Genomic DNA, 23,435 nt, shown 5'->3' on the forward strand with positions numbered 1-23,435 from the left:
TATTATTATTTACTAGCTATCTCTTGAAATTGCTCAATATACACTACTGAAAGTGTAAACATTATTTTACACATCAACATCACTTTTTATAATTACATATTAAGCTATAAATTGAATTCCAATAGAATTATTTATTGCTCGTGTCCTAAAACAACTTGTCAGAGATATCCAGAAATGATCATGGAATTACTACTCATATAGCCTGTATATTTCTTGTAAATAGGCTACAGGCAGTTTTGGTGTTCATCAAAACTTAAGTCGTACAACGTTTACCAATGTAATCACTCTTCTGTTATTGAGGCATAGGTAGGATGTAGCATAAGGAACTGGCTTTTTTGATGCCCATTTACCTGTTTGTCTGCCGCTAGCTGTGACCCAGTTATGAAGCGATGTGCTTCCTTTAGCTGCCTCCCTAAATTCTCCCTTTTTCTTCTTTTCTGAAGCCATGCTCTCCTGTTTTTGTGACTGAACCATATATATATACACAACAAAGAATATGCATGTTAGCTGTTTATATCAAATACAAAAAGACTGGCTTGTCTACTCAATTTTCTTAAGGAAATCTCAAATCTAGCTACTTAAGTATTCCCTGCAGACAATAATGTGGCGAGTCTGTCCATTTGCAAACTTAGAATAGGTGGAGGAAAATTGTCTTTCTTAAACACAAAGTGCTCAATAGCACACCCTTGGTGTGTTTCTTTTGTACAGTCCTTCTGAAAAATCGATCTTCTCCCCGTTCAAAAATGTTTAACATGACCTCCACAGATGGAGTTGCTTATTGCTGCTTTTTTCGCCGTTTTTCACAAGGAACAGGAGGCAGGAACTTGTTCTCGGATGAGATCCATACTAAATACAGAAGCACAATCATGGTGAAAAAAAAATTTGATTGGACTTTTTTTTCTACACGCAAAAAAGAGCACTGGGGCCAATGAGGGCAAAGGGGCTTGAGCCCCTGTAGCCACCCCACTCTGCACGTCCCTGTGTCAACATACAGTAAACCCCCAAGTCCTTTTCAGAAGTAGCCTGCTCAGGCTCAGCTTCTCCCACAGTTTGTTTTCACTGGTGTTGGAGTCTATCCTGTAAAGGGGCACTCAGGTCTCTCTGGAAGACAATCACGGAGGCAGCAAATGAAAAAGCCACTTGCATGTGGAACAGCGCACCTGCGAGAAACTGAGGTCTATCATCTTAAAATGAGATTTTTCTTCTGAAAAGTGTTTTCCCCACGGAATTGTTTATTTACTTGCAGCGAACACCCTGCATCACAATAAGAGATCAGAGTTGGGCTCATGTACAGTTGAGCCTCTTTGTCAGAACAACTGACAAGGCTGACAAGTGGCTGCACCCATCAGAAGAACAGATCTCCAGTGATTCAACAGCGCTGAGCCCGTCACCTTTGCGTGATAAAGCACACCCTTAATAAAACCCCGGAAGGGCTCCCCAGTGGCACAGCTGGCAAAAGCACTTGCCAGGATTTTTTTTTTTTAGTGAACCACTTCCAAATAAGACCAAATGACACACCTTAGCTCTACAGCTAAAACGTGTCTCTTTTCTTTTCCTTTCAGCATGGAATAAACCTTTTTCTGTTCCTCACTTTCAAATAATTTTACAGTTTTGAAAAACAGAACAAAGCATGTCTGCATCCAATGGACAAAATGTCACTGATGGACTTCTGAACTAGTGGTTCCACAGACAAGGCTAAAAGCAGAGGTGACGGTGGGGGTCCTGACGGGCACCCCTGGGACACCTGCTGCCTGTTAACACTGGTGCTGAAGGTTTGATGTATAGAATGGTAACTGCATCAATGAAACCTGACACATATGGTCTAGAATTGGCCACACATTATCCCACTCAAGGCAGACAAGAGTCTTCTCCTTGTCTCCAGTGAAAGGAGGACACTGGGGAGAGTCCGACGTCTGTCGCTGTGTGCCTAATGTGGAGGAGACGGCGAATGTTTGGACGCAGGGCCAACTTGATAAAGCCTGTCCAATTCTGATGAGGAAGCTTGGCACACAGATGGGCATCAGGGCAAATTACTGGGCCAACAAAGTCAGCTGATTCCTTTAGCTCAGCCCCGGACTCTGGCGCCTTTGGGACAGAGGCTGGAGAAGCCTCACACTATTACCCCCATCAAATCAAATGGAGAAACGGCCTGATTTCAAATATAAAAGACGAGATGCAGCTCCAAACCTGGCAGTAATGCCTTGTGCCGATCGAACATCAGGAACAGCTGTAAAGCATTTCTCAGTGCAGTGGCTTCAGGCACTTAAATGGCGGAGTCCGCTACCTTTATTACTATTAATTTGCTTTTTCAAGTAACAATTCTGCCTAGAAATGCTTAGAAGAACCCAATACGATATCTAGGCAGCAAATTGAATCTTTCGGCTGATTTGCAATGCTGTGGCATCAGTAAAAGCCAACTTGTTTCCATTTGAGATTTCTCCACAGGCGAGACTGACACTGACATAACTGTCAGGCAAATACAGCAGAGCAACCTTTAACAAACTCTCACTGCATCCCCAGAGCCCCAGGACACCCACCGAGCCTCTGTCTGAAATATCCTGTCTGGCGACAGGGCGGCACTGAACCACCAGCAGGCGTACAAGAAAGTTTATCTTTTAGTACATATCCGTAGAAACCGGTGTGGTGACCTGATAGCAACATGTGCAGAATCTTAGCATTGCCACAAAACAGAGCCTGATTGATGTCTTGGTCTCAAGCTAAACGTTTCTTGGGCTGAACCGTTAAACTTGCCATATACCCAAGACCCTGAATTAGACGCCAGCGTCTAATTAGTCCATGAAGCATGACAGCACTCATATGTGCGTCCTGAACCTCACGAATCAAGTTCCAGCAGGGATCTGCAGAGTGGAATAAACGTCATGGTGGAATAAACTAAAACAAAAGCAATTTGTTTACCCAAAGTGTTTGCTTCATGTGCTGAGCAGCCCCAGGCCGCTGTCCTTGTGCTCTCTACGGCCACGCCCACCTTCTCCGGGAACTGAAGAAGGAGCAAAACTGATTTGGTGATTCCGAAATCTGGGAAAACAGCAGGCCCCTTGGGGCAACAGTGGGGGACAACGCCAGGCACTGCTGGGGCAAGAAAGCAGACAGCAGTAGAGAGGTGGCGAGGGCAAGAAACCCAGTGCCCAGCTGTGCGTATGGGCATTCCTCCGAGTAAAGCATCGGCCAAATAAATTCATAATCCACCCAATTTCTAACCACTTCCACCTGAGCCTATCCCAGCAAGCCACAGGCACAAGGCAGGGTGCATCTCGGACAGGACACCACCCCACTGCAGGGCAGACAGACACACATACTCACACCAGGGCCCGTTCTCCCAGGGAGTGTGGGAGGAAACTGGAGCACCTGGAGGAAACCCACGTGAACACAGGATGAATGTACAAAATCCACACAGACAGCACCCCAGGGGCTGGCATTGAACCCAGGGCCACAGCGCTGGGAGGCAGTTATTCTGACCACTGCGCCACCATGCCTCCCTATATTAATAATAACAATTGGAAAATGGTGCCACAGACATGCTCTAGAAGTTTTATCACTGAACGGTTTCACACACAGTAGAGGGGGGCTGCCCTGGGCTCTAGAGCCCTTGACAAGCCTTTGTTTCTTTCTGCCATCCATCTGCTTCAAGCCGCAAATAACCTTTCGCTGGCGCACAATTCATCCATCAAAGGATCATAAATATACAATTCCTTATTTTATGTCCTCCAAAGTCACGACACTGCACGAAATGAAATCAACGGAGTCCGACACAATGCCGTTTTTCAGCTCAAACACTGATCCCAGAGAACAGAAGGAAACAAACAAAAATCAATAAAAAAGCATCATCTTAAAGGATAAATGTCCTCTCCTGTGAGATGCGATGCTATGAACAATACCGAGTGGAAAGCTGAACTGAATATCGAAAGGACTCTAGGTCTGGGTCACATCTTCAGCTGAGACAAATAATAATGTTCCCCAGAATGGACCCAGACGCCCCAGTGTTTACTAGCTCAGGTTCCCTGCTCATGTCAGAGAGACGTGTGGGGCTGAAGCAGAGCTACTGAAATACTATCCCAAGCCTTCATACCTGTTCCCACGCCCAGTGCAGGCTTTGGGTACGGCCTACTTCTAATTATGTGTATTAATCTTCGCAGATGTAGTAGAGCCAGTCAATCCACATACAGACCCACCTCTTCACTTTCTTGGAGTTCTGAAGTAGTATCAAATGCTCTGAGACAGACACTACAGCCTGTCAGATCACAATTCTGTCTTGAAACCCAGAAGGACACTGGCACAGTGGCACAGGGGCATGAGGGGCACAGAGGTCAGCTGGACAACAGGGTCGGGAGCCTTTAGCACCTACAACTGGAGATACTTCTTTTCACACAGTCGGGAAAGTCTGGATCAAACTCCTCAGCCATGTTGCCGAGGGTGACTCATTAAGAAAAGGCTAGTTTCAGAGGTGAGGCTTGACGATCGAAGGCTGGCTCTGCGGGGGGCTGTCTGACCCCAGTGGACAGACAGGTCATCCAGTCAGGCTCAGCTCTTTCACTAGCTACAGCCGGCCGAGAGGACAGGGAATGTCCGCGCACCTAGTGACCAGCTTTTGCCATAAGACTGTACAACGCATCCACCTTGCGTCTTGGCAGAGGCAACATCGACAGCGACCTGTTTCTGGACTAAACGCATCTACACATCTACTGCTACATCTGTTCTCTTTCTTTTTCTTTTCTTTTTCCCGTTTACAACCACTTTTTGTGCAATATATGCCAGGGACCTGTGCAATACATTTATATTTATATCTATAGTTACATCTATATTTATATTCATATGTGTGAAATGAGTGTGATACGATTTTCTGTGTACTGTTCTGTTCTAGTTTGTTCTTGTGCGTCCGGACTGTGAGTAACTCTTGTATTGTATGTATTGTACTATTATTATATAATTCGTTACACTGTGGCTGTGTTGTGTGTGTTAAGCTACTGTTGCACTGCAATTTCCCTCACGGGATCAATAAAGTATGTATCTATCTATCTTAACATTTTCCTTCAATCTGCACTGGAAACAACCAGACCAGATTTCTCCTTCTGTTGTTTTCATGGGATTAATATGGGATTTGGAAAATTGTATTCAAGATTAATCAAAGACATTTGGGATTGGACTTTAACCTGACTGTTGGTTGGTTGCTTCTGAAAAATAAGATTTTGGTTTTAGTAAATAATGTGTCAGGACCTATCCAACATTTGCTGGATGCTGTAAAGGGATTATCAGTACAACTAAGCCACTGTTTACTTCTTTCACATTCAAACATGTTTCAATAGCATTTGTACCGACCTCACTGCCTACACTGACCTAACCTGCAAGAGTCTGCCAGCACAGCCTCCTCTGTCCAGGCTGGGTGATGGTTTAAGAATTACCAGGAGAACCAGGCTCATCTCCCGGCCAGATGCTGGCTGCTGGAAGCTGAAAGGCAGCCTCCCTGTGCTGGCAAGTGCTGCAGCCCTCTCCTCAGATTGTCGCGTGTCTTACAATAGAACAGCAGGAGACTGTTTCCTCTCTTCTTCCTTTTTCCTTAATATGTGAGCAAACTCAGCTCAACTGCACTAGTAATTCACCCTCAAGAAGTATCCCCAGGGTGCCAGAGATGCTGAAGACGAGTCCTGTGCTCTCCGTGCTGCACCAGCTCCCCCCTCTGCCTGCTGCACCGCTCTGCCTGCTGCACCGGCTCCCCCCTCTGCCTGCTCCCCGCTCTGCCTGCTCCCCGCTCTGCCTGCTCCCCGCTCTGCCTGCTGCACCGGCTCCCCCCTCTGCCTGCTGCACCGGCTCCCCCCTCTGCCTGCTCCCCGCTCTGCCTGCTCCCCGCTCTGCCTGCTCCCCGCTCTGCCTGCTGCACCAGCTCCCCCCTCTGCCTGCTGCACCAGCTCCCCCCTCTGCCTGCTCCCCTCTCTGCCTGCTGCACCAGCTGCAATGCTCTGCCTGCTGCACCGACTGCAAGGCTCTGCCTGCTGCAATGCTCTGCCTGCTGCACTGGCTGCAATGCTCTGCCAGCCTGCTTGTGTTTTTTATTCCCCTTTCTCAGACCGAAATGTTCTCTTCGGGTTAGCCAAGCAGCACCTTTCCTATGTTACTTAGGCATCTTGAAGCACAAAGGCTTGAGAGGGCTGGTGGAAACCAAAATCTTGTCCAGGCTCCCTGCTTTGTTACCAGGATCGGCGGTTACTGTTTAAGGTTTGATTTAATCAGCTGCTGATACTGAAACACTGGATGGATTATTTAATTTGACAGCTGACCAGGTATTGGATTTCAAGCAAAGTGCAATTACTGTGCTGCAGGTGTAGCTGTGCAGTCAGTTGTGATGGGGTGGCAGGGGGGCAGCGGATGACTCACAGCCAGGAGAGAGGAGTGCTGGATTAAAAAGCAGCTGCTAAGAAGCTCACAGAGTACAATACCCGATTCAACTCACAAAGCTGACTGTTTTAATGTTAAATCCAGCATACCCAGCACCTGCACTCTCCAAACAAAGCCCACCAAGGCAGGATTATCCTGGCTGCTTCTTCTATTTTCGGCCCTTTGTTGTTTTGTTTGTTAACAGTTCTGCCCAGGACCAAAAGCAGCTAGAGCAGTGTACATCGCCTCTTAAATTCTTCCCTCTGAAGACTCCCTCTGCTTCTCTACACTCCACGGTGTGGTGGTACTGTGGCTCAGGATCTGCGCCTGTGGCTGGTTACCGGTTCAAATCTCTCGGCTGGCAGAGGAATCCTACTCTGTTGGGCCCCTGAGCAAGGCCCTTAACCCCAACTGCTCCAGGGGCACCGTATTGATGGCTGACCCTGCGCTCTGACCCAAAGCTTCTCTCCCTGTCTGTGTGCCTGTGTGTCCCATGGAGAGCAAGCTGGGGAATGCGAAATGACAAATTCCTAATGCAAGAAATTGTATATGGCCAATAAAGTGATCTCTTAACACTGAAACGCAAAGCTGTAAAGATCCTCGCTGACCCCTTCCACCCTGCCCAGCCCATTTACTTTCACTCCCCTCCTGTAAGCGGCTCCGGTCTGCCAAGATCAGGACCACTAGGTTCTGTTTCAGCACCTACCTGCAGGATGAGCTTTCATAACCAGTAAAATATTTCATACTTTAGTTGATTGTACGGTATGCTACTAGAGTCAATTTCCAGACACAGCAAAGCCTTTTAGCTTTCATTTCATTTCATGTTCTTCACTGAAGCTAATTGTTTTCTCAATTAACCGTGTTGTTTTAATGTGTCTGTGCCCACAGTGCTGAATTCACAGATCAGGAAGGACATCAGGAAGAAGCCCATCATGCAAACCCCGGGTCTTCACAAACCCCAAAGCCTCAGGGTTGTAAAATGTCAAAATATAAGTCATCATGAGCCGCAGGGAATTCTGGGCTTTCAGGTTCTCAGGGCAACTACTGACTGGCTTTTCTCTTTTATTCCTGGAGAGTCAGACATGCATGAGGACGAGGAGGTCTGGAACTGGCCCCTTCCAGAGAGGTGTGGGGGTGAGGGCCTACCGTCTTGGGGCAGTGCACGTAGCGGGCCAGGCTGATGATGAGCTCGTGGGTGATGGGGTCCACCAGGTTCCTGAAGCTGGCGTAACGATATAAGACGTCATCCAGGGATGTCGACTCCATCCCCAAATCCTGAGAGAGAGGATGGGGAGAAGAGGTTATTACAGCCCAGCTGCGCAGCTGTGACAGTCACACCTACAGCATTGTACAGTATACAGATCGCCCCGATCCAAATGCTTGGCCCTGTTTCTCCTGCAGGAACTGACACAGGTGGATGGCAGGACAGTATTGATCTAGGAGTGTGGGTTATTTTAACTTGAGTTCTGTGTGCCCATTTTCACTGTCTCCTCATTCTTTGATCGGTGCTGGCACCAAGTGTATCTTAGGATCCAATCCTGGTCTGAGCCTGGATCTGGGAAGGCTGACTTATCTCCCTGTAGAAACAAAGTGCTAGGTTATCTCTCTCACAGTCCTTATCTTGGGACAGCGCAGAAGCACATGGAAGTCAGAATGCTTGGCACCATCTGTTTGTATTATGAGCTACCCTCCAACTATGCAGGGCTCTGACAACACCCCAGCCCTTCCTCGAAGCCTGCTGCAGTGATCAGGGAGTCGCTGTTACACAGAAGAGAGTGGGGCTTTCAGCTCCTGAGACATCCACAATGGGAGAAGTAAGAGCTCCTTTTACAGCATGAATCAATGCAGACATCGCTTGGTTGTCATTACCAGACACAACTGTGATGTGTGTGGTGCTGCAGTGGTTGTCCTTATACCACATGGGATACAGCTGACCTGTATGCATGCTTACTATATCTTCCAGTTAGTCAGCATTCGTTCAGATCAACAAGCAACATCACTTTGAAGGCTACAGGTGTATTTAGGGAAGGCTGAGAAGATTCCTTCCACAATTCTTCACTCAAGATGTCTTTGCAGTGTCAGGTACAGTGCAGAAGACTGTTCATAACCAATTATCTGCATCCTCTCTGGACCCCCTTGTGAATGTGAATCTACATTTCAAGGCATTTTCCTTGGTTTTTAATAAACAATAATTAAGTCTCTTATAATGTTTTGGCTGTGGCTCCATCGCTGGACTCGCACTGCAGCAGTGGGCTGTGGGCAGAGGGAGGCCACAGTGCCACAGTGCCACAGCCCCTGCGGGCTGCCTGGCACGTGGGCACAGGCGGGAGGAAACTGCCCTCGTCTCTGCACCGCCCCTGCCGACACGGGGGCAACCACGCCTCTCGGGGGGGCGGGGCACTTTCGCAGCAGAGTCTCCGTGGACGCCTGGCGCCGGCCGAGGCCCGCTGGTGCCCTGCTGCACCCGGGGTACAGCCGGCCAGGGCGCAGGGGTCCAGACGCGCGAGGCAGTCTCACGCTGTCGCACACACACGCACAAGCCACCCGGCTGCCTCAGCGTCGCTCCGCCTGCCCGTCAGGCAGACGAGCAGCAGTTCACACATTTCTGCTTCATGCCACAGAAACAAACACCCTTCTGCAGCTGCTCCCACACAGGCATTGCCAGAAAAATCCAAAAGCAACAGCCTGAAGAAAAAAAGCGACGCCGCTAAAGAGGTTTTCCACAGCAGAGAAAAGAATAAAAAAAAAAACAACAAATCAAAGCTTTCCGGAGCACATTAAGGAAATGAATAATGTGATTGTACAAAGAGAAAGTGATGAAGTGATTTCAGCTGGATCTGGGCTGGGCTAGTTCCGGCAGTGGCCTCAGAGCTTGCCAGACTCCCGCGGGCTTGTGGTGTGGTCAGGGGGCACTCCTCCTCGCAGACGCGAACTCCCCTGCAGGCCCCGGGGAAGCAGGGGCTGGGAAGTGCACAGCGAGCCTGGCGGGGGCTCACTGGGAAAGCCGCTAACACCGCAGGAACGGGGGCTTTCGGAATCACAATAATCATCCTCCAGGACAATCGTGTATCCCACATTCCTCTCACGTGTCAGGCGCGTGCACAGCCAGTCACAAACATGTGTCCGTGCGCGCAGAGATTCATCAGAACGGCTTTCAATGGATTTCGGAATTTAAAACCAATTGATTTTTTTTCCTATGACGTCTGAAACACGTCTGCAGAAATAAGTATAATTAGAACGCCAGTCTGACTCTTCAGTAATGACAAATTCCAATCAAGTTAACCATAAGGAGGTCAAAGCTGGATAATCTTTTCTAGGGACAAATATGGAAGCGTCTTTAAACCGTCTCATGCAGTAATACAGAGCTATATCATCGTAAAAGCGGGTTTTAAAGCTTCCTTTTAAAGAAATGCATTAAAGCATGTATGTTTGACGCAGTCCTGTATGAAATATGAATGAAGATGATGACTTAACAAATAGAGTGTACTAGAGGTGACTTTTAACTCTCAAGGAGGAAGTGTAAGAGCCCGTCTTCCTCTGATCTTCCAGAGATCAGACAGAAAGGCCTGCATCACTGGCCCTAATCAGAACCCACATCCCAGCACTGCTAATTGAAAATCTCAAGACAAGCTCCAAGTGTATTATCTCCGGGCAAAGCTTTTTAGTGCTTTCATTGCATAAGAAGGCTCATTAATTCCAGATTCAATTATGCATCCATTTCCATGGTTTCCAAATTAATTTGAATGGAGCACAAATGCAGTCAGGACCGAAGACCTCCAGCCTCACAGAACTGGTCTTAAGCAGCGTAGCGGAAGCGAGAGGGGAAAGGCTATCAGATCTTCACGACCTGACTGGAACATGCCTGTCGGGCACGAAACGCAAAGAAAATAAAGTGAGAAACACAGGAAAGCATGGGACAGTATTGGAAGAAGACATGATAAGGGGAACGGCTGGATGTGGAGTCAAACTAAAGGAATCCGCAACTGTACCCCAACAGGAAGGCTGGACCAACAAGGGGGGTCGCGTGGAAGATGATAGTACCCAGATTGTGGGAATGGCAGGGACATGGAAGATGGGAATCTGCACAGGGGGCCTGCGGTGGCCTTCATCTGGCAGGGCCCTCAAAAGAACTGCCGGCGATGATGAAGAAAATGACACTGGAAGGCTGGATTGGAAGATGGGAAGACTCCCCCAGGAATGCCAGAACTTCTTTCCGAGAGAGTTCAGTTATCTGAACTCTGAACTCTGGCACAAAATGATCAAACACGTCTGGAGACGAAGCGTCAAGATGGTTACCTCTCTCACCCAAAGCCCTGGACCACCAGGTGAGGTGGGGATGGGTGCCTGTGCACCCTGGAATGGTACCAGAGGGCACATACTGGTCAGGTCCAGTGCCTGGAGGTGCAGGACAGTACCACTTCTGAATGATGGAAGAGGCTTTCAGCATCTTACGATGTGCCTCTTTGCTATCGTGATGTTAGTATCCCTTATTTAGAAAAACCCTGGCATGATTTCAACATCTTCAGGGTTCACAGCTAGTTCAACAGCCCCCAGTGACCAGCGCACCACACCACACCCGGCCTGGCCTGAGTCCAGGGGACTCTGGGCAGCAGGACCTCCACGGAGATCTCCTGGGAAACACCAGCATTCTGTCAGCACCTGATTTCCCAGAGGCCTGGGGAGGAGAGGTTGATGACCGCTGCTCATTGTCTTGGCTCATTTTGCTGTTTGCCTTTGCTAACTGCATGTTTCAGCAAACACTGAACACGAGGAGGCTCATCAGCAGCACAACAACTTGAACCACCTACACAAAAGAAAAGGCATGGAGCAGCATATTCAATATGCAGTCAGTCAGGACTGAAATAAAAGGTTAAATCCGCACTGAAGTCAGGACGAGTAAAATCTGTGTATGGAAATATGGAGCAAACTGAATAGAAGTTAATGAAGAAAGAAAATCAATTTGGTGTCTGTACGCATGTAGGCAGGATTATAATTAAGAGCAGGTGTATTGCACTTCCGATAAATCAATAATGAGGTTCTGAAGCTGATATGCTGCAGCGATTGGAGACAATGATGGTGCAGTGATGACAGGCATCACTGGGCTGTTTCTGGTTGAAAATACCATGACCTTTGACCCCTTGAGGTCTCATTTCAGCACGAGCCGATATTGAATTGGGGCTCCAGCAGTAATTCAGCTCATTTAACAGAGATCTATTCAGGCAATTATACCACAGTGAGACTTGACTGAATGCTAAAGCAATATCTATGACTCACAAAGGGAAGACATTCGGGATGGCGCTGAGAGGGGGCCCCTTGAGGAGGGGCAGATGACCTCTGTCGACTGACAGTAAGAGAGCAGCCCCACACACAGAACTGCCTGTGGCCCCTCAGTCCATAAGGATCCCCCAAAATGTTTTCAGCCACATCAGTTTACTTTAACTTTGCAATCCCACATGCACTTTAGCCTCTCGTGCTAGTGTCAATGTGAGCCATTAGGGCTCCTGATGCAAGTCCTCATGCAAGCACATAGGAGAGGCTACAAAGGAGAACAGAGCTTTCCTCAGCTGCTTGTCTGCAGGTTTTCCAAAAAACGTGAGGATCTCATCCACGTCATTCCCTGGAGGATCTTGGTGAGATCTGTATTGCTACAGCTGGACAGGCAGTTCCAGACCCCCTGGGACACCACATACATACAGCCAACAGGGGCTGAGTGGCGAAGCTCATCTGGTTGCCAGAAAGCAAATGGGAAAGTTTTCTGAACATGTAATGCTTATGTGCTGCTATATCTCCCCCATAAAGCCTTGCTTGTCTTAATTAATCTTCTTGTAATCTATCCCAGTCCCTGCCTGCAGAGAGCCCCCGAGCACCAATCCTTCATGCTTCACAGACCAACCAGGAGCACTGATCTCCTAATGAGGACACCACTAACAGCAGAGCCGCCACAACTGGACAGCTCCTGTGTAATTGCTCAATTCACAGCCTTTTCCATTGCTTCCTAGTTTGTGAAAAACGGTGAACAATTCCACGATTATTTGATAATTAATAACACTTAACTTTCAATACTTTGTTCTGGCCCACAGTTCATCACTACACGATGCAGGAAGTCATAAAATGAAGCAAATATTTTTTCACTAATGAGCCAAAACCCAGTCTGGAATAACACAGGAACAAGCGCAAAACTTGTACAGTTGCTCGAGAACAGCATGTTATTTTTCAATTTAATGAGTCATACAGGAACCAGCATCTGATTTCTACCAAGCCAAAGCTGGTCTGTTTTCTACTGCAAGTTTTACACAGTACAGAGGGGTACAGGAACCCGGGAGGAAAGCTGCCCACTTCCTAACGAGTGCGAGACAGGAACACACGGAGAACCGTCCCCGCGAGTGCCAGCCGGCAGAGGCAAATCCAGCTTTAAAACAAGCATAGAAAAAAATATTGATTTGGGAATTGCAAATGAGACGTGCACAATTAGGAAGAACATAAATAATCTCTGATTAATTATGGCAAGAAAATCAGGATGTACAAATGAAAATGCAGAGACACGCTGCCTAATAAATGTCATCAAGATTTTCACACCCTGCCTTTGGTCGCCTGTCAGTCCCTGTCTGGAAACAGCTTTATCCACCACAGAGAAACCCGTTTTGGAAAACCCTAAATCCTAAAAGAAATCAGGAAGATGAGACAACTCAATCTAGAGTGAGCGGTTATTCTTATGAACAAGACTCGCTGCTAGAAGTAATAATAATAATAATAATAATAATAATTCCTCACACTTATATAGCGCTTTTCTGGACCCTCCACTCAATGCGCTTTACAGGTAATAGGGATCCCCTCCACCACCACCAGTGTGCGGCCCCACCTGGATGATGCACCAGTACTCTCTCCACACACCAGCTCTCAGTGGGGAGGAGAGCAGAGCAATGTAGCCAATTCATAGATGGGGATTATTAGGAGGCCATGATTGGCTAAGGGCCAATGGGAAATTGGGAAGTGTGTAATAATTAAATAAATCATAATTTAATTTAATAATTTAATTAAATGTGTAATAATTAAATAAAAGTAATAGAAGCCAGATCACTATGTAAATCAAATTTTAACCCTGGAAAATCATACACTTTATTAAATGGTGTGCGGTCTGTGTTCCTGCATTCTGCAACCCACTGAAGCACATCATCTGAAACAGAATAAACTTGAAAATTGATTTGCTGCCTTTGAAATCCTCTGCAGTGTGCACATTCACCTGGGATACTGGGATGAAAGTCACATCGACTCAGAGAGGCGTGCAGAGGGCGGCCTGGAGAAATGTACCGTTTCATGCGGATATCTGTCCCTGCCCCATGGCCTCCAAACTGCAGCACAGTCACGACAGGACTCCCACTCCGATGACAGCCCCTCACACTGCACAGCTCCATCTGGAGCTGCAGTCTAGACATCTGCTTCTTTGAAACCAGCTTTCAGAGATATTGTTATGTAAAGGAAGGGTGTTTATAGAGGTTAAATATTACACATATATTAGTCAGTCCTCACACCAAGTTGTGTACAAGCAAATTATTTAAGTGAAATAATTAAACGCCCCCACTGGCCAAGAAACACCAAGCAACATCACAAGGCTTGATTTTGTGTGGATTTTTGGAATTTGGTAGATGAAAAATAAGCAATAGCTTAAAATACATGTATGCATTAAAACTAGAAACAACAACAACAACAACACAAAACACAGAAACTAAGATTAACAAACTCTTCTGTACAGTTGAGCTCCAGATCACAAACGCCTAGCCTTTCACAATCACTCACACCAGCTTGGCACCCTACCCAAGAACGCATTCCAATACAAACAAGTCTGACAAACTGTGCCTGGTGGATTAAAAAAAAAGGAAATGAGATATTAGCACACGTATGAAAAATACAGCTCCTTATCCTGCTTTAATCAGGATCCCTCCAGTGCCCAACTTCTATTAGGCTTTGGTTCATCAGTGAGGAGTCTGGCTGGTGAAGACTGTAGTGGTGGCACATTCACTCTAATATCGGACTACACCTGCGGCCCTTCCACTCTCACGACTGCTCCTGCTCCTCCGCTGTACTTACAAGAGCAGATCACAGGGCTGGCTGGGCCTCTGCAGAGGGTTCCACACTCCGAGGGTGTCAGGACCCCCGAGATCTGGGAGGGCGGCACCTCTGATCACATGACTCTGTCTAGCCGTTCTCATCACTCTGGTGCCAGAGTACGGTTCTTCATGACAGTATAATTAATAATCAATACGTCTAACCCCTTCTTAACACAGAACTGTATAATTAATAAGCAATATCTCACTCCTTCTTAACAGAGTACTACTGAAATAGTAATCAATTTCACCTCTTCTTAATACAGAACTATATAATAATCAACATCACCTCTTTTTAACACATACCATATACAGTAAATAATCAACATCGCACCCTAGTTTGAGTTTCAATTTAAAAAATGATGAGTCAAAAGCTGGAAACCAGCAGCCCGAATCAATGGAGAAAACTGCAAGAAGAAAAGCATTTCATAAAATGAGTAAAAAAGAAAAGAATCCAGTTAAAGGAGCATAATGAAAACTGGTAAAAAAAGATGTCATGCCGAGAGAGAGAAAAGACTTTTTCAATGTTACAACATCGAAAGGACAATAAAGGATGACGCATCACAGAGGATAAAGTGGAAAACTTTTAAACCATGAAAAGAAAACAGTTATGTATTAAATGAATATTTTAGGTGCTCACCAAGGAGGAAATCAACAGACAAGGCTCTGTATTAGCCAAATTCAGATTTTCAGAAAGCTTGTGTAACGTTCCTCGTAAATCATTACTCTCAAACTGCCTAGAGTAAGCATTCAGGGTAAGGTGTGTCTTCGAGCATCAGTTGATGGGTAGGAAACAGCACAGACAAGGTGGGAGCTCAGACCAAGGTGCTGGAATTTAGGGGTACCACATGGACCTGTATGTGGCCCACTGCACTTCCTGATTGATATCAATGACCTGGATTTGGGTGCAGTGAGTAGACGAGTCAAGCTCACAGATAATACCGCAAAAGGAACACAAGAAGGATTACAAATGTGAAGAGGCCACTCACCCCACCCAACCCATTGGGGAGTTAAACCAAAACCGCAGAGGCAGAAAAGGAAATTCAAATCGACTTAGAATTCAAGACTAGACAAAACACCAGACAGAAGACATTTAATGTTGACAAGTGCAGAGTGCTACACGCAGAAATATCCATTTGAGGTTTTTTAGCCATTTGCCCCACTTCAGAACACATTCCAAACAGGAGCCTCCAGAAGAGGAGGAAGATAGTACCCAAGCCTGAACACTTCTGTGGTCATTTCTCCTTCTAGACATTTTTGCGATTTCATTAGAGCAGAGCAGAACTCCAGGAAATCAAATGATATGCTAGGCTGTTGTATAATAAAGTATCTGAAATTATGATTTGAATTTTGAAGGCAAGCAGAGCCCCTGGGTTCTTTTCTGCAAAGAGAAAAAGACGAGAGAGCGGGGGAGTGACAGACTGATTGAGAGTCCTCTCCTGTTTAATTAACTTGCCATGAAAAACAAGGGAGTTTTCCACCTCTCTCAGCAGGTGGATGTGACTTGTGGCCAATCTCAGAGCTACAAGGAGGGCAGAACTGCCAGCCTTGGGCAGCAGGAACACCAACAGTCTGTTCTACCAATTAGAAAACAAACAGAAAATTCCTCATCCTCTAAAAACCGCAATCACTAAAAAAGCAACACCAGCAAACATAGCTGCGATTTAAACAGCAGGAGAGGATAATACCAGTCAGGATTTCAGGAAGAACTTGCTATTCTGACACAGGCTGAGAGCAAGGTGGTAACGTATACACAAATACAAACACAGTGAATGTGCCTGAGAGTGAACTCTTCTGGACAGTAGAAACAAAGAATTTCCTGCTCAGGGGCTAAGCGAGTGGCTCAAACAGTAATGACTCTTGATCTGAGAGTTTATACCTGGGTTCAGATACCTGTGGAGTCAGTATGTCATTTCTGGGACTTCATCTGAAAAAGACTGCTCTTCCACAGAAGACCTTAACAGGGTCATGTAATCTCAGGTGCAGGCGTGCATACAAAGATACATACATGACCAAATCCATGCATCACCAAGCAATAAGCACTTGCATTATTTATTAAAACTAGTGATGGACAGTGTGATATTAACCCTCCCCACAGCCACCAGCACTTCAGTCCTGATGAAAGATTGGCATCTGCACTCCATCATCAAACCCCAGCCCTGCTCTCCCCTCTTCTGGAGCTGGACGCCCAGCTGGGGAGGGGCTGTAGTAGAGGGGCTTCCACTGGTCGGTGCTCTAGCTTGTCATGATACACTGTCCAGGCTAAACACATTAAAGCATTTAGCCCTGCATATTCTCAATAAAACCCCATTACGGCTTTTCCCATTATGTGATTAGCATTATAACATGGGACTTAACCGCTGTAACATAAGCGGCACTGAACAACTAGGGGATGACATCAGGAGCAAAGCTATGGTCCCACTGCCTTCTGCCACAGAGCAAAGGGAAAATCTCATGCAGAGACACTGGATCACATCTGATCCATCCAGTGGTTGTCTAAGATTCAGGTTTCCCAGGTTTTAAGGGAAGGGCCAGCGTGCAGAGAGATGACAAGACAAGGGAAGAGAAAGGTTACAGAGAGAGGGGGCGATTCGCCTCAGTGGTTCAAGAGTTCAATTGAGGACCCAGGCAGGCAGCGCCCATCACGTGGCAGCGAGTTTTACCGAGCCCCTGCGTGATAAAAAACAAAGGACCTTGCACCAAACAGGAAACAGATACCTTAATTTATGACCGGTAATGAATCGATCTAAAGGGAAATACTGGACCTGATATTTTTAGCGTCTCATTTATTTGTACACATTTATACAACTGGCCACTGCCCTGGTGCGATCTTTATGTATTAATAATCTCAAGTCCTATTATTAATCCGTATGTTTATACCTGTAGGTTTCGTCTCACACCTCTCTTCACCTCTCCTGACTTCACACTTGATTGGCCACTCTGTCCGTCCCCCACTCCCGCCTCCCACTCCTCCTCTCTCCCAGCTTTTGTCCTCCCGCTACATTACCTTTGCTTACTGTCTTCCTCACACCTGATGAAGGCCCCACGGCAGAAACGTTGTTTTCTTTCTTCTCTTTTCAGCATGGAATAAACCTATTACTTGTTCCTTTGCAGCCTACGCATGCTGACCCAGCTCCCCACCTGAACTACTTCAACCTATTATTATAATCTTCTTATGAGCCCTGAGAGGATACAAATCCCATTTATCCACTCAGAGCACTTCGTTCTCTAGTACAACAGCAGGGTCTCGCTCGGGATTTGAACCCCCAATCTTCCTTTCAGGGTCCCCAGCTCACTGCTGCACGGTGTTGTGGACAGGGGTTCTTTTTAAATAAGGTCTTTTCTGACTCAGACATGCCAGCTTTCCTCGATCGGAAAAGACTGGCCTGTAACATCATTCTTACCCCTCCTGGACGCCCCACAGCAAGGCTGACTATCGTCCCGTTAGCCCCTGGCTGGACCACCTGCTGTCCGGCTGAGCTCCTGGCACCCTGTCCTGCCTTCAACACGCCTTGCCCTCCCCTGCTATTCACCAGCGTGTTCGGTCACGGAGGGCACTGGTAGCTCACAGCATGTAACACCGCTGCTGCTGTTGATAAAATGAGCAGAAAGGACAGGAGTCGGCTCAGAAGAGCTTTTTACGTCCCCTGGAAATCCTGAACTGATCCGTTCTCGTCTTTCATCGTGCGGCTTTAAATATTTAACTGTCTGTCTGCTTCAGCAATAGGAGCTGCTGGGCAGGAGGAGCATCAGGGGGTACAGGCTGCTCTGCAAGCTTCACAGACAAACCCACTGGTGCCGGTGTGTCACCAGCTGAGCCCCCCGCGGGTCCGATCCCGGGGACCCCAGCACCCACAGAGCCTTGAAATCTGCTCCGAAACAGCAAGTGCCACTGGGGGCCTTTTTCCAAAAAATTATAAAAAAACCCCAAAGAAAATATGTCAACTACTGCTTCAGAATTATGAGTCAGCATCCTGTAAGATTTAGGATGTCACTTCAAAACATCGGCATGTCCTGTTTGTCGGAGAGCAGAGAGCACTGTAGTCTGGGGTCTGGGAGTCCAGGGGTGTGTGGGTTTCCAGCGCTGGCATGCGCCAGCCCTGAGCAGAGCAGGACAGCAGGACCGGCCGCTGGCTGTGGAACGACAGGTCCTGTGTGCCAGGGGCTGCCACGCAGAGGAAGCAAGGAGTCTGGAAGTAGTGTACACGTATGACGCAAGCCAGCTAGAACGCAGCACATGTCTATGTCTGTCTGTCCCTGACCTCCCTTTGTCTGACAGCTGGCACAGAACTGACACCACATGTCATCACGGACCTGGACCCGAGCATCTCAACAAACAGCCTTACAGACCCCTATAGAGCAGTGGCCTGTGAAGTGCCCTGTTACATTGCTAATCAACCCAGGCAGTGAGCAATAGGCCTGTCAGCATGTAGTAACAAGCATCAGACAATCCTCTCTAACCCCCTAGACATCCAACTTCCAGCCTGTATCCTATCTTCCACCCTTTCAGTAGGTTCAGTGATCTAATTTGGAAAAAATAATCTACAGTTTTCAGCAGACTCCTAAACTGTTATCTGATTCAACCATGAAATAAGAATTTATTCCACTCCTCATAGGTACAGTAATGTGGCAATTAAGAGTTAATAAACATGCGGGGCTATGAGCTGTTAGGGTACCTCCACTTTTCCAATCCAACATCTAAACCTGGTCTGGATAACGTGGAGAAGCAATGACAAAGGCGCACGGAATACTGGGATATGGAGCCAGGAGAGTAGAACACCTTCCTCACCCTGCGTTTAGAAAGGCTCATTTATAACCTGCTGCTCACGTGTGAGGTCAGAGACAGGACATGGGGCGCCCCTGTCTCCGCACCTTGCTACACCTGCAACGGTGAAGCAGGCTGCCCCCCCTTCTTTAAATGTACCCCTTTTTAAACAACATGCATCACTGCACAGAGGAAAAACCAGCGACGACACAGACCTTCCTCTGGAAAGCTAAGTACCTGCAGGGAGTGGACACCAATGACCCTGTATTTCCTGCAAGGTCACCTCAGCCCCCACCAGTAGGAGGCACTGCAGATACGGTCTGACAGGCCTCCTGTGTGGTGAATCAGGCTGGTCACCTTCACCTCCGGCGCCTCTGGCATCACCACCCACGATTCCACACGGGTACTCTGGGACATCCCGTACAGCGAAGCGTCCCCAGAGAAGCTCAAATTAACTTCAAGCTCACAGGCAGCCGATATAAATGTTCATTCCTCCAGCGCCAACCCCGTACAAGCAGTACGCAGTCTGAACTAAAGGAGGACCTGCTCGCAGCAGCTGACCATGAAAGACATACTTATTGACGACTTCGCCAGCAGACAGAATGTCAATGGGAGGCAGGAGAGACGGTGCTATTTTAATTCAGGTAGAAGGGGCACACAAAAAACACCTCCTGCTGGCTTGAATAGCTTGACTCTCGCCTGTTCCGACCAGTTTGTGCTCGAGGCCGTCAACGCTGGGCTTGGAGCCCCTCACAAGCGTCCGCCAGTCTGAGGGAGAAGACCCGGCTGCATCGGGCATGAACAGGGGACTGCTCTTCAACTCCCCAAGCACAGCCCTGTGCTGCACTTCATTACAACCATTCTAGCCCCCAGACACTCGGGTTTGAAGAAAGTCCAACTTTCCTTCTTGTCCATCATGACGACGTGCACGATCACGGACTCAACATCTTGTCACCAGAGCAAACCCCAAGAAGCCTGTCTAGGGGAAACCCAGGAGTGCCCTAGTCACTCCTGTGGGGCCACACGGGGCCCCTGGTCACCCCTGTGGGGCCACAAGTTTTCCTGTTGGAGCAGAAACCAAGACTGTCACACAGGTGGCACGAGCATGAGGCTCAGGCCAGAGCTGGATCCTGCTCAGCTTCTCCGAGACGGGTGCCGAGCTGCTGACAGTCCCCTGGAGGACTGGGTGGGACAGAAGGAGCGCCGCGCAGGCGGCTCTGCCCTCTCTAACGACGGAGACCCGTCCGGTGTCCTGCTGGCAGCTCAGTGCCCCTCCTGCAGGGGGCGCAGTCGCCTGCGGAAAGCGAGCGCATCAGCGATCCGCGGCTGCAGGAGAGAGCGTGGCTCCCTAATGCCGAAAGGGCGATCCGGATTTGATCCGTGCTGCCTCCCTCATCCACATGACAACTATGGCCGAAACGTCACTGCAGATTACCACAGTCTGGGGTGGTGTGGCTCCTTGGTAAGGAGCATTATGGTGCAGGACAGACTAACGTGTTCGGGCTGTTTGCAGACTGTGGCCGAGTGCCCTGCGGTGTCAGTTATGGGTTATTGCAGCTTGCCAGAGTGCGCCAGGACTACTGTAGCTCTTTCTTGGCCTACGATACTACAAGACAAGGGGTTCCCCCGCCCTTCTCTCTCACCTGTCGCAGGTTCTTCAGCAGCTCCGTGGCCTCGTCCTGCTTGCCCTGCTGGGCCATGGCCATCATCTCCTGGATCATGCCGACGCGCCTCAGGTAGGGCGGCGGGGTCGCGCCCTTGCCGAAGCGGTCCCCGGGTTTCAGCACCAGGGAAGCGAAGATGTCGCCGCGCTCCTTGGTCGGTGTGCGCTTCCAGGAGGCCGGGCCGTGCTGCGGGCTCTCCCCGCTCTCCGGACCGCCGCCTTTCGTCTGCTTGGTGCCCATGGCGTCAGACTCTCCAGCGGGAAACGCGGACACCGGCCCCGCGGCCGCCTCATACAAACTTTTTTTTTAATTTTGTGGCGGCTGTAATTCAGATAATGTTGTTTACGGAAAGTAGAAAGAAAGAGAGAGAGAGAGCTTTCGCGGGCTGGCTTAAAGGAACAGGCGGCCGCAGTGCTGTCGCGGTTCGGGTACGGAGTCGAGCGGATACCCCGCTTGTGGAGACGGAGCCGCCGTGCCGGTGACTGCCGAGCCCCCCGCCGCGGCGCGGGCTGCCGAGAAAATAAACTGAAATTCCCACTCTCGCCACGAGAACACGAGAAGTAGGTTATCCGTACGAACGAGCAGCAACTGTCACTCCCTCCTGTTGAACAGACGGGCTCTTCTTTACAGCGGGCAGCAGGTTACTCGTTTTCCAAACAAACGTTTATTGCCGTTAATCGTTGAATTCCCAGTTTTGTATCGCGGATTACATCACGTTCTTGCGTGTTATTCCTGGCCAGGCGGGTCCATTTCCAGCTGCACACTAAGTAACTCCAGAAGTTCAGGAGTCCTCTGAACGCCACAGTTAACTCACCCTGAGCGGGGCGAAAGAGTTTGGGTTCAGCCGATCCCTGTCAGAAAATTCATCCGCGATCTTGCGGGGGAGCCGAGTACAGCCCACACGGCCGAGCCGGTCCCGCAGCGAGCCCACCACCCCCCGGCCCCCGACCCGTCACGGCATCCCGGGACTCCCGCCGCCCCTCGCTCGGCAGCACGAAATCCTTCGGGGGAGGAAAGTGCAGTCAACGGCCTCGACTCCGCTGACGAGGCGCCGTCTCCCGCATAGTTGTATGCGGACTGAGCCGGGGAAAGCGGCAGGAAAGACGAGCTGTACGCGGAGTTAATTGGCTGACAGCGAGTCGAACCGTCCGAGACAAACCCGGACGCCTTCGTTCCTCTTTACCGAGACTTGGGTGGTAGCTGCTGGCTGTTTGTGCCGCAGGACACAAGTTGCAGCAGGCGGCCGCCGTGAGCGAGATCCCTCTCCGAGCGGAAAGTGAGAGAGCCGGGGCGGGGAGGCGAGTGAGGGCTGAAGGGATTCCCCCGAGACTCCTGCTGCACGGTGCGTCCTCTCCCTGTCACTCCCGGAGAGGACTGGTCCTCAGAGTCGCGCTGGGAGACGCAGAGATGCTCTGAGTGGACGGGGAAGGGGGGTGACGGACAGGAGAAGAAACACTGTTGACTTCTCAGTCCGCCGTCGCTCTCGCAGGTATCGCGCTTCCCGAGGAAAAGCTCCACAGATCTGTCAGAGGGGGCGGCTCTCTCGTCTGGTAGGTGTTGATACTCTGCCTTGCTTGGCTTCGTATCAGAAATGACAGTGTCCTCGGGAAGGCAGATATGAGATTAAAACAGCCGCCCCCCCCCCGCCAAGCCGCCACGCCGCCACGCCTCAGCCCCACGGAGCGCTGCGTCCCGAGACCCACCTGCACGCGCGACTGGCAGCGGGGGCTCGCGCCTGCGAGGAGCGGGGAGGGGCCGGGCTCGTGCTGCGCCTCTGGGCGCGCGGCAGCCGCTGCACGGGGACTCGGGTCGGTCCGGAAACGGGCTGTGGCAAAGTCGCGTGAAGAAAACCTGCGATCCAACCACATCAATGCGCGTAAAACCCCAGACAAAGGAGCTACAGTCCAGCGCTCCAAAACACTGGGAAACTTGGGCGCAGGGGTGAAGCGACCTATCTCGTCAGTTTTGCTAGCAGTGGGAGCAGAGCAGCATGAGACTGATTGTTTGAAACAGCTCTTCACTCGGTCTGAAGGAGCTGGTCGATGCTGTATTCGGTCACATATTCATCATTATGGTGGGTTTTTTTTTCATTTTCTGGGAAGGAACTGTGTGAGCTGTTTATTGCACGTATTCCAGACAAAATACAGTCGAGCCACGCAGATGCCGAACAGACCAAGGGGATCGCTGAAGCTCTTCCCGAGTCGGATTCGTGGCGATCCTGCAGCTGGGATCGACTGGGGTCCCCAGAGATGGGTGGTTTCGTGTACTGTTCAGCCACGGGACGCGGACGGACCTGGGACTCTGCTTCGAAATTCTTGCAGGTCTCCCCCAATTGTCGTGCAGGGCAGCGATCGTATGTTTCCCGAAATATAAAATAAAGTTCTGCCTTATTTGGAGTCTGCAACGGGTGTCTTTTCCGGCGAGCGGAGATGGGAATCCGCGGTCGAGACGGATGGGGACCGAGAGGCCAGTCCAGTCCAGTGCAGCCGGAGGACGACTCATTCCGGGCTTGCCCGC

The 23,435-nt window shown here is 49.1% G+C and overlaps 1 protein-coding gene across 1 annotated transcript in view; it reads right to left on the reverse strand.

Annotated features, from left to right (window-relative positions):
- The window catches only part of lrrc75a (leucine rich repeat containing 75A), a 60,336-nt gene extending 37,915 nt beyond the window's left edge, over positions 1 to 22,421 (reverse strand). The window contains exons 1-2 of the mRNA XM_088907187.1: positions 20,898 to 22,421; positions 7,534 to 7,662 (exon numbers count right to left, since the gene is read on the reverse strand). Of these exons, the coding sequence (XP_088763313.1) occupies positions 7,534 to 7,662; positions 20,898 to 21,158 (390 nt within the window). The 5' untranslated portion in view covers positions 21,159 to 22,421. The remainder of the gene's footprint in view (positions 1 to 7,533; positions 7,663 to 20,897) is intronic.
- Positions 22,422 to 23,435: the final 1,014 nt, after the last annotated feature.

The sequence above is a fragment of the Atractosteus spatula genome, chromosome 27, assembly GCF_055471065.1.
Source record: "Atractosteus spatula isolate fAtrSpa1 chromosome 27, fAtrSpa1.hap1, whole genome shotgun sequence".
NCBI lineage: Eukaryota > Metazoa > Chordata > Actinopteri > Semionotiformes > Lepisosteidae > Atractosteus > Atractosteus spatula.